The sequence below is a fragment of the Ipomoea nil genome, unplaced genomic scaffold (genome assembly GCF_001879475.1).
Source record: "Ipomoea nil cultivar Tokyo-kokei standard unplaced genomic scaffold, Asagao_1.1 scaffold2283, whole genome shotgun sequence".
NCBI classification, from domain to species: Eukaryota; Viridiplantae; Streptophyta; class Magnoliopsida; order Solanales; family Convolvulaceae; genus Ipomoea; species Ipomoea nil.
Window position 1 is genome coordinate 9,378 of NW_017618711.1, and position 15,107 is coordinate 24,484.

General features: G+C 32.8%; 1 protein-coding gene across 1 annotated transcript; it reads right to left on the reverse strand.

Annotated features, from left to right (window-relative positions):
* Window positions 1-4,111: 4,111 nt before the first annotated feature.
* Window positions 4,112-5,876, reverse strand: LOC109151113 (gibberellin-regulated protein 4-like). Its single transcript, XM_019299027.1, has 4 exons — window positions 5,724-5,876; window positions 5,571-5,615; window positions 5,060-5,102; window positions 4,112-4,546 (listed from the first exon to the last, which is right to left on the reverse strand). The coding sequence occupies exons 1-4, from the start codon at window positions 5,790-5,792 to the stop codon at window positions 4,365-4,367; spliced, it is 339 nt and encodes a 112-aa protein (XP_019154572.1). The 5' UTR covers window positions 5,793-5,876; the 3' UTR covers window positions 4,112-4,364.
* Window positions 5,877-15,107: the final 9,231 nt, after the last annotated feature.

The window sequence follows — 15,107 nt, forward strand, 5'->3', positions numbered from 1 at the left end:
TTCATAATAACATAACGGAAAATTCATAACCTCAAACTGTAAATTCATAACGTGAACAGATTATTAATACCAATCACAACATTCAATTTGCATATAATCACCATGAATCAGTACCTACACCTACAAGAAACAACATTCATGATACACCAACTAATAAAAAGAACCTGGACTTGAAGACGAGCCATCAATGTCAATGTTTAACTCTGCTTGATCATTGCTTATTGAATCACCAACACAATCTTCATTCACTGAGTATATGCAAGCAGTGTAACACACCAGTTAATATGTTATGGACATATTACTATTACATTATGAATATTCATATCACATGCATGAACAGAGTATCAAAATTCATAACTCTGTAACAGAAAATACATAATTGCATTTTGTAAAATTCATAACAGAAACATGGAACTAATACACATTTACGGCCATTATGAACATTCAAACTGCATAGATACTGAACAAATATCAATAAAAATAACTAAATCTTCAACAATCCATGATCTCATAAATCAAACGAAATCAAACGCATAAAATCAAACGCAACCTGGAATCGCAGAAATCATATCGGTTGAATCTTCTCCTCGAACCATCGTCTCCTCCATCACGAATAGGAAAGAATCGCGAATGTCGGATCACAATTGCCTTCAGCGATTTGCGAATAGGAAATAATCAAACGCAAAGAGTTGTCTGATCATAACTGCCTTCCTAACGCCGTTAATAGAACAGTGTTTTTTTTTTTTTTTTTTTAAACGACGCCAAAAACGACGTCGTTTGGAAGCGTGTTCACCAAGCATGGTGAGCACGTTTCCACGGCATAATTTGCGCCAGCATGCTTGCTGGACACGGGTAACAGTGCTGCACTGTTATCTCTTTCTTTTTTTTTTTTTTTTTTTTTTTTTTTAATTTCAGACCGCTTCGTTATAGGAGTATATGTTCATAATTTTATTACTATATTATTAATAATTGTACATTCATAACTCCATAACTGTACGTTTATAACTCTGTAACTGTACATTCATAACTCCATAACTGTACATTCATAACTGCATAACTGTACATTCATAACTCTATAATTGTACATTCATAATTTTCGAAGCTCTATGTTCACAATTTTATAGCTCTATGTTCATAATTTTATCACTATATGTTCATAATTGTAAGTTCATAATGTTAGAGCTCTTTGTTCATAATTTCATAATTGCATAACTGTACATTCATAACGACATAACTGTACATTCATAATCTAAAAAAAACAACGCTGTTAACGCCGTTAACGGCAAAACGCGCGCGATTTTTTTTTTTTTTTTTTAACTAAATAACGCGTTTTTTTTTTTTTTTTTTTTTGAAAAACGACGTCGTTTTGGGCCCGTGTCCACAATTCATTGTGGACACGGGTCCAGGGCATAATATGCCAGGATTTAATCAAGATTATGTTTCTTCTATTGAGTCAATTCAATTTTATTTTATTTTTATCATTTATAGATGTGATTTTACTTTTAGGCAATGTTTTTATAACGGTCTTTTTTAATCATAATATTATTGTGACATGATCATTTTTTTTATCTTTTACCAATAAATTTATTTAAATGACATTAAATACAATAGCATTTTAGCCAATTAAGTCCTAAGTGAATTCATTTTTTATCGTAGATTTATAAGTGTGATTCCACCGTTGCAGAGTCTCAGATTGTGGAAGCACTGCTAGAGACACGGATTGCAATTGAAAAAGACAGGGGACTCTAACCGTAAATTAATAATTTTTTCAAAAATAAAAATATGTCAGGTCAACCCACTATGTATAAAATGAGCGAAATACCTTCATATTTAACGTCACTTGAATTATTTGTTAATGGAAGATAAAAATGAGCATGCTACAATAATATTATAATCAACAAAAAATATTCTAAAAGAAAAAAAAAATTAAGGGTCTGTTTGGTTCGCACATGGGAACCAGAATTGAAATGGGAATCAAATACTTGGTAATGGTAATGAATTTTAGTAAAAGTATTTTGCATGTTTAGTAGTAGGGTGGAATTGGAATGATTACCAATATTGATGTTTGGTTGTGTATGAGCCTATAATGAGAATAATTGTTTTAAAAATATATTTAAAAAAATCAAGACAATTGATTATAATATAATGACATTCAAAGTATCAATATGAACAAAAAAAAAAAAAAAAACAAAACAAAACAAAAATCTAAAAATACTTACCTATAAGATGAAATTATACCCTTTTTAATTGAGAAATGAGATTTTTAATTAAAGGGGTAATCAAATCTCATAGTTGTGTTTTAAAAAGTTGTCAATCAAATAATAACTATGATTTTAATTCACATTCTTAGCGTATAGATTCATGAACCAAATGCGACCCTAAAAAGTAAAATGATATATATAAATATATAAAAGATAAAAATAAAATTAATGCATTTCTATTTATATTGGAAGTTAGGAACCGACACACCGCAGCATTAATTATTGGTAGAGATATAGTACGAGCACTTCACCAAAATCACAAATTACTCGCTTTATCTTAAACCAAACTTATAGTAAATGTATTCTCAATTTATTTCCTATTTTATATTTTTATTCGATTATTGGTATTAAGATTTTTGTTTCGTCTTTTTTTTTTTTTTTTTTTTTTTGACTTTTTGTTCAATCAGGGAAGGGTACATTATTTCCACCTTGCACGCTTCCCAAGTGTACGTACTATATGTCCATGCATCTAATATTTGAGAGGTTCAAATTTAACGAATTTCTTTTTATTATATTATTATCTTTAAGCTTAAATTAGGCCAAATTAATTCTAAACGTACCATTGAAGCTTCTGTCTAAAAATCACTAGATAAGGTAAATGGTGATTCATGAGTTGTCTTGTCAATTTGTACACTCTGCACACCAGAGTCTTCATCTTCTATGATTGATCAAAATCTCTCAAAGACTCCTCAAATTCTCAATGGGTTCAAACATTCACACTAGCTAGCTCCATAAGACAATTTTAGCCAATTTTTGTATGATGTGTTACATTTAAATTATGTATTTATTCAAGCACAACCATATATTAATAATATGTGATTAAACCAAGTATACTATACATGACTGTGTGTTGTGCTATTAGTATTCTGCAGACCAATACTATTGAAAAAAAAAATGTTATATGTACTCTCATTTTCTAATTTTAATTTGTGCTCTCATACACAAAATCATATAGATACACTTGTATTGGGACCCACACGAAAAAATAGATTATTTTGAGCCCACCAAATCAGGAAATAAAATTGAAATAGTAAGGGTTCATTTACTAACAGAAAACTGTTTTCTGTTTTATGTTTTCTAATTTTCAGTTTTCGTTCTCTGTTTTCCATTTTCTATTTTCTGTTTAGAAAACTTGTTTACTAATAAAAAACTGTTCTCTGTTTTCTGTTTTTAATTTTTCGGTTTTCACCTAAAATTTAGTTGAGATAATATTAATATTTTTGATCTAATATTTAAAATATTTTTTTTGGATGTATTCATTTGAATGACATGTATATGGATATATAACTTTTACTTTGAATTCTAATATATGTGAGATTTCAATATTCGATATCTAGACCGAACTTGTATTATAATGTAACATAATTAAAAATATTCAAACTAATAATCTACGGAGTTCAATCAAAATCTAAAACATTATATAGAGTTTAATTTTTAATTTCGATAATGTAAATAATGTCTAACTTTAAAATGTAAGCAAATAAATTAAGTTTAAATAAATAAAGTAAGTAGAAAAGATAAAAGATAGCGATAAGTAAAATAAGATGATAATGAAGGTAATCATTGTAATATGGTTATAGTGACATATAACTAAATAGATGATATATGATTCTGTTTTTCATTTCGAAAACAGTTTTTAAGAGTCTTTCAATTTTTCAGAAATTTCCAGAAATATTTTCAATTTTCAATTTTGAAAACTGTGTTAGTAAACATGTTTTCTGTTGAAAACTGTGTTAGTATCCGTTCAAAATAAATTTTACATATTTATTCTAAACTTAACATTATGAAAAATTAAGACGGTTAAAATGGGACAGAGTGAATAATGATTAACACTGTTAAAATGGAGCGTAAAGCTAAGCTTGGGGTTTAGACATTAGAAGTAGATTTTAGGCACTAAATTAACAATCAAAGACCGAGTGGTTACACCGAACACCGAAACCCACCAACTAACCAGTAACCACACAACCGGTTCAGTAACAATAACTGCTAGCAGTACAATGGTGGGTACGGTTCACTACATCCACCAGCCACGTACACAAAACAAAGAACAGACAACACACGAACGACGTTAAACTAAACTACTAAATTAAAATTAACGTTAAATCAAGGGCATTTGGGGCCTCCCTCCTTGGTCTTCCAGTTGTTATAGCAAGGGCAGACAGCCTTGTTGCCGTAGTAGCCAGGGGGAACGCACAGGCATTTCCGGCAACACTTCTGACAGAAGAACATGCATGGTTTGTGGTATTGGGTCTTCCCACACCTCCGGCTGCACTGTGATGGGCATTCTGCACACACACACTTATTATCACTTTTTTCTTTTTCACCTTTTTGACCATTAAGTCAAACTACTTAAAAAGAGGTAAATTATGAGTAAGGAGACAGTATCGAGTCCTGTCATAAGTTACGCCAATAGGCTACTTGTCAAGACTATATGCACTGGTCATTTCATCTATTGAGTCACACTAATTTACACTATATTATCCTTGTCAGGCCGTATTTTGGGGCTCATCATGAAGTATACACACATCAATTAACTCAAATTATCTGAACAGATAGCTCAGTCTTGTCGTAAGTTTCACTAGTTAACTACTTGTTGGTCGGTCATAGACTCATGACACTGATCCTCCTACCTAACCAGTCACTGAGTTACTATCATTTACTCTACACTATCTTGTCAGGCAGCATTGTGGGGCTCACGAAATTTCGCCTTTGTGAGCAAGGAATTAAGTCAAACTAATGACCATAGTAATAACTGTATTACCAAGATTAACTGAAATATTAAAATGGTGACAACTTACGGGAGCTCTTCAGGCTGCCAGGACCATAGTGGCCGTTGGGTTTCTGAAATTTGAAACAACAAACCAAAAACAAAACACTTATGTACTCTGGGTCTTAGGTAGAAACAAGATTACACAATGCACTGATGCAGATAATGTAGTATATATATATATATATATATATATATATAAAAGAGCGCTCATATGCGGTGGGGTTTTACGGTGCGGGGGTGCGGTCAAATTTCAGAATTCACCAACAGTGTTAACAATATGCACCAACAGTGTAATAAAAACACACCCCAATGAAATGTAATAAAACATCACAAAATACAGTGTATGGTGTTTTTACTCACACCTAATGGTGTGTGTTTGGTGATGCAGGACTCTGTTTACTCTGTTTTGTGTGGTGTATTTCCTAAGGTGCATATTTGATGAACTAATGGTGTTGCCGCACCGTAAGACACTGCCGCACCTAAACCCGCCTCTATATATATATATATATATATATATATATATATATGTATGTATGTACCTGGTTATTAGAGTGATGATGCCCTCCTTGAGAAGCATGCAGGAGCTGCAGGAGAAAAATGGAGTGAGCAGGGTTAGGCACAGACGCAAAACTACAAGAAATGTTGTGAAGATATCAGACAAAGGAAGAAGAGGCCGGAGAAAAGAAACTCACAGTGGGTTGGAGCATAATGGAGATGGCAAGGAGTGTGAAGAAAACGAAGAGAGCAAAGAATTTGGCCATGGCGGTCTGAGCTGAAGCTCTTTCTCAGATCTGCCGGGGATGGAGGAATCAGTAAAGTGGAGAGAAGATGAAATGGTTGATGGGTATTTATTGATGGTGGGGCACTGAGGAAACCTACCTTATTGAGTTCTTTTTTGTCATGTGGGTGGCCCCAAGACATTACTTTTTGGTCTAGTCAAATGGTCAAAATGCATGTCACGTCCTATAATAGAACTTGTAATTAACGAGAGTAATATTACATCTACTTTTTTTTTTTTTTTTCTTTTTTTTTTTTTGGCAGAAGTGTCAAATAAACTCATCTATTATTTGGAAATGTTCAATTCCTCCCACCATCTAAAATATATGCTAATTAGACACATCTACTTTCTAAATTTGTTCGATTAGATTTTTTCGCAGGTTACCACCGGGTTGCCTATCTAACTGGTTGACGTGGAAACTATATTTAAATGACATGTAATTACTTAGCAAACCCCAAAATACTAAAATAAATTTAATAATGCAAAGGCATATCATCCCAGCCTCCACCACCGCCTTCATCATCAACCGCATATCACCCCAATCAACCTCCACCACCGCCTTCATCATCAACACACCCACCAGAGCCAGAATCGTCGCACATCACCGCATCGCCTATTGGAATGCAAATCAAGCACTATAAGCTGCTGCAAAGTCACCGGCTAAAGTTTCTGAGCTACTTAAGCCCAGTGAGAGTGGAGAACCTCAAGTCACTGGCTAAGTCGAGGCGGTCGAGGGCACTGCCGTAGAATATGTCGGTGCACGAGGAGAGATCGGAGAGAAGGGTGAGGTTCCATGAGCCCAAGATTTTCCCCAATGGATTCAATTTTATCCCTTTCCTGAACTCCTAGAGTGAACGAACTTCCTCCTCGGCGGCAAATGCGTAGCAGAGACAGCAAAAGATGAGAAGAGAAACAGTAAGAGAATGCGGCATTGGCCAAACAGTAAGCTATAAATCTATAATCACGAATCCTACCACCGGCCCCATCCAGAACATCGGGCTTCTCCAACGAGCAGGTCGTCAATATCGTACGCTTCTCCATCGGGCATGTCGTATTGTCGTCCGCTTTTCCACTGTCGTCAATGGTGTCGAGGGCTAGGGTTTTCCGCATTTGGGAATAAATTTTAGGAAAAATCAGGTGTTAAATTCTTTATTCAGATTTCGCTCAAATGACATATGCGGATGCGGAGTTGCAGAATTGCAGAAGAAAGTGGGTTGCGATAGACGAGTTGCAGAAGAAATTGAAGATGTAGGATGAGGATGCAGAGGTATCGAGGATGATCGCTGCAGAAAAGCCTGCGAATTTAAGTTGGGTTGTGATTAACGGAGGCGCCGAAGAAATTGAACCTGTCGCCCAATTGTTTCTTATTTTTATTATTTTAAATGCCATGTAATCTCCTTTAAAAAAAAATGTCATGTAATCAATGACATGTAATGGTAACCGGGCCACATCATAAAAAAGGGGTGGTAACCTGCAAAAAAGCCTAATCAAATAAATTCAGAAAGTAGATGGGTCTGATTAGCATATATTTTAGATGGTGGAGAGAATTGAACACTTCGAAATAGTAGATGGGCCTATTTGACACTTCTACCTTCTTTTTTTTTTTTTTTTTTTTTTTTGACAATAACGGGGTGTTTCGTTGGAATGAATGAATTAGGGTGAAAATGAATTGTAATTCGGTGGAAAAGAATAACGTGGAAATAAAGTAGCAATTCAAATTACAGTGTTTGGTATGCAAGTGAGAATAAAGTAATAATTCAAATTACAGTGTTTGGTATGCAGGAATAAGGCAGTGAATTGAAAGGGAATAAATGATACAATGACTGAAATGTCCTTATGTAATAATAATAATAATAATAATAATAATAATAATAATAATAATAATAATAATAATAATCTTAACTATAATAAAGCTATATGGTTTGGGAAGTAATTAATGTTACAATTAAACCCACAACATCCTTTATTAAAAAATAATAAAATAAAAAAAAGCACAACATTTGAAAAATAAAATAACTAGATATTATATAATCATATAAAAAATGTACTTTTGAAAAATAAAATAGCTATATATTATATAATCATATAAAAAATGTGTTCAATTAGAGTTTAAATTTACTCATACAAAATTTGAAATTTGCTTTCCAAATGTAATTATCTTAGTTATTATTCGTATTGTGAAAATTATAATATAGATGAAATACAATTAAGAATAAATCAATGTAATTATGTAAATTCTCTCAATAAGTTTATTTGAATATGCACATAATTAGAGATTATATTAACCATACAAAATTTTAATTTTAATTTTAATTTTAATTTTAATTGTAATTGTAATTGTGTATTCTATAAAAATAATAAATACTTGACCAATGGAAGTTCAAAATATTATTATATTAAACAATTTAAAATATTTTAATTTTTCTATTTTTATTTATATTTGTAATAACAAAATTTTTTCCTGTGCATCGCGCGGGTGAATTACTAATAATAATAATAATAATAATAATAATAATAATAATAATAATAATAATAATAATAATAATAATAATAATACGTAGAAAGGTAACAGGACGAAATAAGAAAAAAGAATGGGGAAGAAACAAGGACAGGCCGAAAGAAGAAAAAGAAGAAGTGTAAGAAGACAGATGGTAAAATGGTCATTAAACTATCTTTTCTTTTCCCTTCAATTCGTCGAATTGTAATTCATATGGGGTGGGGGTGGGGGTGGGGGTGGGGGTGGGTGGGGGTCTGAATTAGAATTCAACATTTTGAGGGAATTGTAATTCCCTACAACCAAACGACGTAATTGGACATTCCACAGAATTGTAATTCAATTACACCCAAATTACATCGAATCAAACACCCCCTAAGGGAGGAAGTCAGATAACGGCCCAAAGAGATCTCACCTTGTCACATTGATCTAACGATAGTTGGAAATTCTAAGAAAGTCCTCTTCGAACGTGCTTTGGACATCAGAAGGAGGGCATCGAATAACATGTAAGGAGAGTAATATTAGATCTACTTTGGCGTTTTGTAAGTAAAAATATTTTCAAACACAATATATCGTAATTCACTAATTATACAATTAAAGAATTGTCATATTTCACGATGAACTAGCCCCTATACATTTGAGTTAAAAGAATATTTTTAATTGGAACAATTCTAATCGAGTTAATGTAACAATTGATTTGATAATCACAATATTTCAAGTTTAACTCTCTCTAAATTGGTTTATTTTCGAGTGATCTTTTATCGACTAAGATCACAAAACCAAATGACAACCAAAATTGATGTATCTTATGTCATCTAGGGTCATAAAGCAAATTTCATATAAACACATACTCCAAGTTTGGCTGACACGCTCTCTACCCAATAAAGTAACATTTATTTTTTATGTAATTGTTCAATATAATTATGAGAATTATAAAGCAGCATTGTACTCCATAGAATTTTTTGAATGGCATACGTTTAGTAAAATTATATTTATTAATGATATATATAAATGAAAGAAATTATTTTTAATTACTCCGTATCAAATTAGTCCCTTAAAATGATTGAAAATGCAGCAAATTAATAAGGTATTTTTTGATTAGTTTATGGGATATGTCATTTTCTTCGTCAAATCGTGAATAAAGCGGATCATCTTTTTCACATATATCAAGAGTGTCTTATCCAAAAGAAAGACCACCAAGAATCGAGAACAACGTTACGGGGGACCGTGAGTAATGACAAGGGAATGTGAGGGACATATTAAACTAAGGTTACAACATTGAGAAAAGGATATATGCCTCAAAATGGTGGAATGAATAAAGCATACTTTTTATTATTATAAATTTATGATTTTTTTTTATTATTCGTAACGGATTGAACCTATTATGTATGATCTTATATTTTTTCTAAGAGCATCCCTACTAAGAGATAATATCGGGAAAATGTCAGATAAAATAATTCAGGAATGGTTCAGGTGCCGACATAGTTTCGCGTGCGGTTGTACTGTTAACTCAAAAAGATTCACCTTAAGCATTAAATGGTACACCTTAAGTACCCAAATTATACAGCTCAAGCAAACAAACAAAATACCTTAAGAACACAAATCACGCACCTAAAGTTTTAAAATGGTGCACATTAAATACACAAACTACGCACATTAAGCACACAAATAAAGGACATTAAGAACACAAATCACACACCTAAAGTTTTAAACTGGGCACACCTTAAGCATACAAATCATGCACCTTAACCATACAAATCATGCACCTTAAGAAGGAAAACCACGCACCTAAAGCTTTAGGCCGACGCACCTTAACTTTCAACAACTAATTCACCTTAAGCGCGCGCGCACACACACACACACACACACACACACACACACACACACACACACACACACACACATATATATATATATATATATATATATATATATACATATAATTAAGTTCCAGTGCGGTTAAGTGTCTCCCGTGCGGTTGTGCGTGAGTTTTGTACTTAAATGCGTGAGTCTTGTATTTAAGGTGCGTGAGTTTTGTGCTTAAGGTGTGTGAGTGTGTACTTAATGTGAGTAGTTAAAACTTAAGGTGCATGAGTTTGTGCTTAAGTTACGTGAGTTTTGTACTTAAGGTGCGTGAGTCTTGTGCTTAAAGTGCGTGAGTCTTGTGCTTCAGGTGTGTGAGTTTTGTGCTTAATGTGAGTAGTGGTTGAAACTTAAGGTGCGTGAGTTTGTGCTTAAGGTGCGTGAGTTTTGTGCTTAAGGTGCGTGAGTTTGTGCTTAAGGTGCGTGGGTTTGTGTTCATAAGATGTTTTATTTGTGTGATTAATGTGCGTGTGTTGTGTACTTAAAGTGCGTCAGTTTAATGCTTAATGTGCGTCCACCGCACAACTGCACGGGAAGTCCTCCATGCACCTAATCCCTTCCCTCTATATATATATATATATATATATATATATATATATATATATATATATATATAAAAGAGCTCATATGTGGTCATGTCATTAGGTATGACGGTGTGGTCGTATCTGTGTCGTTGAATCAATTTAATCTAATGGCAGTGACTAATTATGAGGATTTTAGCGCGTTTTGGTAAGTGAGGGTGTTATGGTAATTACAGTGGCCATTTATAGCGGCCGGATTCCAGAAATACACCAACAGTGTTGACAACATGCACCAATAGTGTAATAAAATACACCACAGTGAAACACACCAATAGTGTACTCCCGAACACTGTACGGTGTATTTATTCATATCTATTGGCGCGTTTTTGGTGATGCGTACCTAATTTGTGTATGTTTTTTGCTGTGCATTTCATAATATGGATGGTGTATATTTGTATAACAATTAGTGCGGTCGCACTGATCACACGGGAAGGCGTTGTCGCACCTGAACTTGGCACCAATGAGAATCTACAAATACACCAGAGTAAGGCTAATAATGCACCAATTACACAAATAAAACACACAACAATGTGATTTTCCCTATTCCGATGCCATATGACGAGTTTACCCTCGCAGTTCACTGAGTAGGAGAACGTGCGCGAAAATACTGGAAGAATCTTGATTAATGTGATTCATTGAATTTATCTAATCTAATGATCTATAATTGACCATATGACCAAATCTAATAACATGGCTGCACTTGATCTCTCCTGTGAATTGATTACTCAGTTCTTTGACTCTTCTTGTAGCCATTTTTTTACATTTTAATTGTTTTCTACTGGCGCTTTTCATCTAATCTTCATGAACCCCTCACTAAATAAATAGAAAACTTATTAAAGCTAAAATTATACAATTAAACTTGTAATAATTTCTCATGTCCTAATTCTATTTTTCTCCCTAAAATCAATTAGATATCTTTTTTCTCAAGCATAAGTAAGTTTTTAATTGTCTTAAATTAATTGAAAAAGTTTAATTGCAATATCAAAGCAGACAAAAATCAAACAAATATTCGAACTCAATATAGGAGTAATTGACCTTCTTTACCAGGCTATTGGTGATATGACCACATCACATTTTTGTTCATACCAACTTTTTGTGAGAAAATATGAATATTTACCATTTAGGGTGCATTTACTAACTACAAAAACTTTTCATTTTTCATAAGAAATGAAAAATTAGATAAATGGAAAAAGAAAACGTGTCTAGTTATGCATTCTAAAACATAAATCAGATAATAATAAAAATTGAAGAAAAAATAGAGAACTAAAATAAGCACAATCATTTTTTTTTTTTTTTAAAGTTCTACTGACTCTGTTCCGCCTCCACTGAGGCTCGAATCCACAACTTTCATATAGAAGAGCAACTTGGTGCTACTAGACCACAAAGTTCTTAGAAAATAAACACCGTCTTAATATTTCAAATTTTATAATTTGCAATTTACCGGGTTTAAATGTTAAAATTATTCTGGGCCGCTACTAATAACTTCTCCACTTCTGCAGCCCAATAGATTAGGTTAAAGTCAGCAGAAGACAGGAATTGAGCAATCGTTATATCCTACACCACGGCGCACATAGCACTGTGCGCCGCACGCCTCCCAAAACGACGTCGTTTTGGGGTAGTGTTGGGAGGCGCGGTAGGAAGTTGCTGAGATTATGTGTATTTGTTCACAACGTTATGTGTATTTGTTCACAACGTTATGTGTATTGGTTCATACAGTTATGTGTATTTTTTATACAATTATGTACATTCTTTTTATACAATTATGTACATTCGAATCAGAAAATTTGTGTGTATTATGTTAAGAGTTGATGTGTATTATGTTAAAAGTTTATGTTTATTATGTATTATGTTAGATTATGTGTATTATCTTTTAAAAAGAGTATGTATATTTTGTTATATAATTATGTACATTCATGTATAACATTATGTGTATTCTAGTATAACATTATGTATATTCTTGAACAGCGGGTTTTTTTTTTAAAGAAAAAACTACTGCCATTCACTGGGACGGGAAATTTCAAAAAAAAAAATAATTAAAACGACGTCGTTTTGCATCTAGGCGCATAGTGCAACGCGCGCCGTGGTGTAGGATATAAATTGCCGGAATTGAGGTACATACAATGAAAATGGGTTGGGTTGAGCCCAAATTTCTGACTTATTTATTGTGGCCCAAAAGTTTAATTTGAAAACGAAAATAAAAATAAAAACAAGTACAAAAAAAAAAAAAAGTGAAGTGATTTTAAGCAAAAGAAATTAATAACAATAATAATAATAATAATAATAATAATATTATTATTATTATTATTATTATTATTATTATTTTGGATGACGAGCGAAACCATATCCATCGCAGGAGTGTTGGTGTAAACTAGATAAACCTTGTTTTTGTATAATACTCCGTTGAATCCCGCTCTTGTACAATAGCCTACAACCCACACAAAAGAGGTAACATCTCGACTGAGGGAGTATTAATAAGAATTAAACTTATGACATTATAGTACGAGAATAATGTTTTACTCATTTAATCACCCATTGTGGGTATAATAATAATAATAATAATAATAATAATAATAATAATAATAATTAACAAGAAGGATTGGAGTGAGATTGTGATGGGTAATTTGAATGATTAGAGGTAGATGAGCTTTCCACATTGCACCATTGATGGAAGACCTTAATTCCACTACTTATCACCTTTTTAATCATTGATATGCTGCCAAACTTACTGTTAATCTGTTCGCCAAACTATTATTTTATTAATTAAACCCACCCTAAACTCGACTGTCATTCGACTCATTCCCACAATTATTTGGTAATAACATTCGCTAAATTTGTCAAACAATTATCTTGGTAATTACAAGTTAAATTTCAAATTTAAAGAATTATCTTTTAACTGTATCAATTTGAGCCAGTTAGTCCATAATAATTTATCACATTGTAATCTTTTAATAATTAAGGTCATAATATGAATTTCGCTTATCTATAGAGTCGCAACACGAACTTCACCTACCCAGAACGCGCAAGGCTTTGGATCAAATTCTCTCCACTGTGTGTATTTTATTTTTTCAAGTACCATAAAGTTGTTGTTGTTGTTGTTTTTTTTTTTTTTTTTTTTGAATATTTAATTAAAAATATAGTGTCATGATTTTCAGAAATTTAATTAAAAGAGGGAGTAGTTGGGAGTGAAGGGTTATCTCAGTTTTTGGATTCTAATACCTACTGGTATGGCCCTAAGGCCCTACTATTCCGCAATCTCCAACCCATATATACACTTATATAATACTGCCTTTATTCTTTCTCTTCCTTCTTTAAATTATATTTTTTCCTGGATAAGAAAAACAGCTAAAAACGTTACTGATGGAACAATATATACGGAATAGCTCAAATAAATTACCACAACTACTTTAGACCTAAAGATAATGAAATTTGTCCAAAAATATGTTCGAATAAGTGAATTAACTGATAGCTGTTAGATAATTGAATTAGTGGATTTGACTAGTTGATAACGTTAAATAATTATAAAAAAATATTTAATAAATTGATTGAATAAAGTTATTTTTAAAATTGGGCAGGACAGGGCAGTAGCACATCCTTCGAAAATAAAAGCTGAGCTTAAGTAACTTCCATGATTGGTCTGCTGCTGATCTCACCAAATCATCTTCTTGATTTTGCTTTGCCTTAAGCTTGGCGATTGGCGAACCCTATCTAACACCTAAACCGCGACTTTGACCTGCCGGACTGCTTTTGCATTGTATATGCACTCTATTCAGTGCATCTCTAACCTCTTTTAGCTCACCCATGTTCAACCTTCAAATTTTGTCTCAACATAGATTCACCATATCCTAGTACATGCACACTTTACTTACCAATATATATAACTATATATATAGATATATGGTATGCTCGGGACATAGCTCGTTAGTGAAAGTCTGAGTGTGACTGTGCTGGTCAGCAAATGTCCGGCTTTGAATCCTACAAATAGGTAAGATCTTGAAAATAAGTAATCGAGTCGTTAAAATATATCTCGTGTTTTACTTTAATTAGGTTAATGAGTGAAAAAGGTCGAATCTATATTGGTTGGATTTATATTTATTTAGAGGTTTAAGATAGATTTATTAGAAATCTTGACGGTACAAACATACACCAACTACCTCCACGTGTCACCTCTAACCACGATTTAAGTACACGTGGCAGGGATGATCACGTTTTAAGCGGGATTAATGATGCTTATTTGGTGGCTAAAGACTCGGGTTTTCTGCACAAAACCGTACGCTCTTCTTACGTTAACTCATCGTCCTGCCCGTGCTGTCTTGTCCGGTCCACTCATACTACGGTGAAATTTGAAACGGAAAAAGCGGTG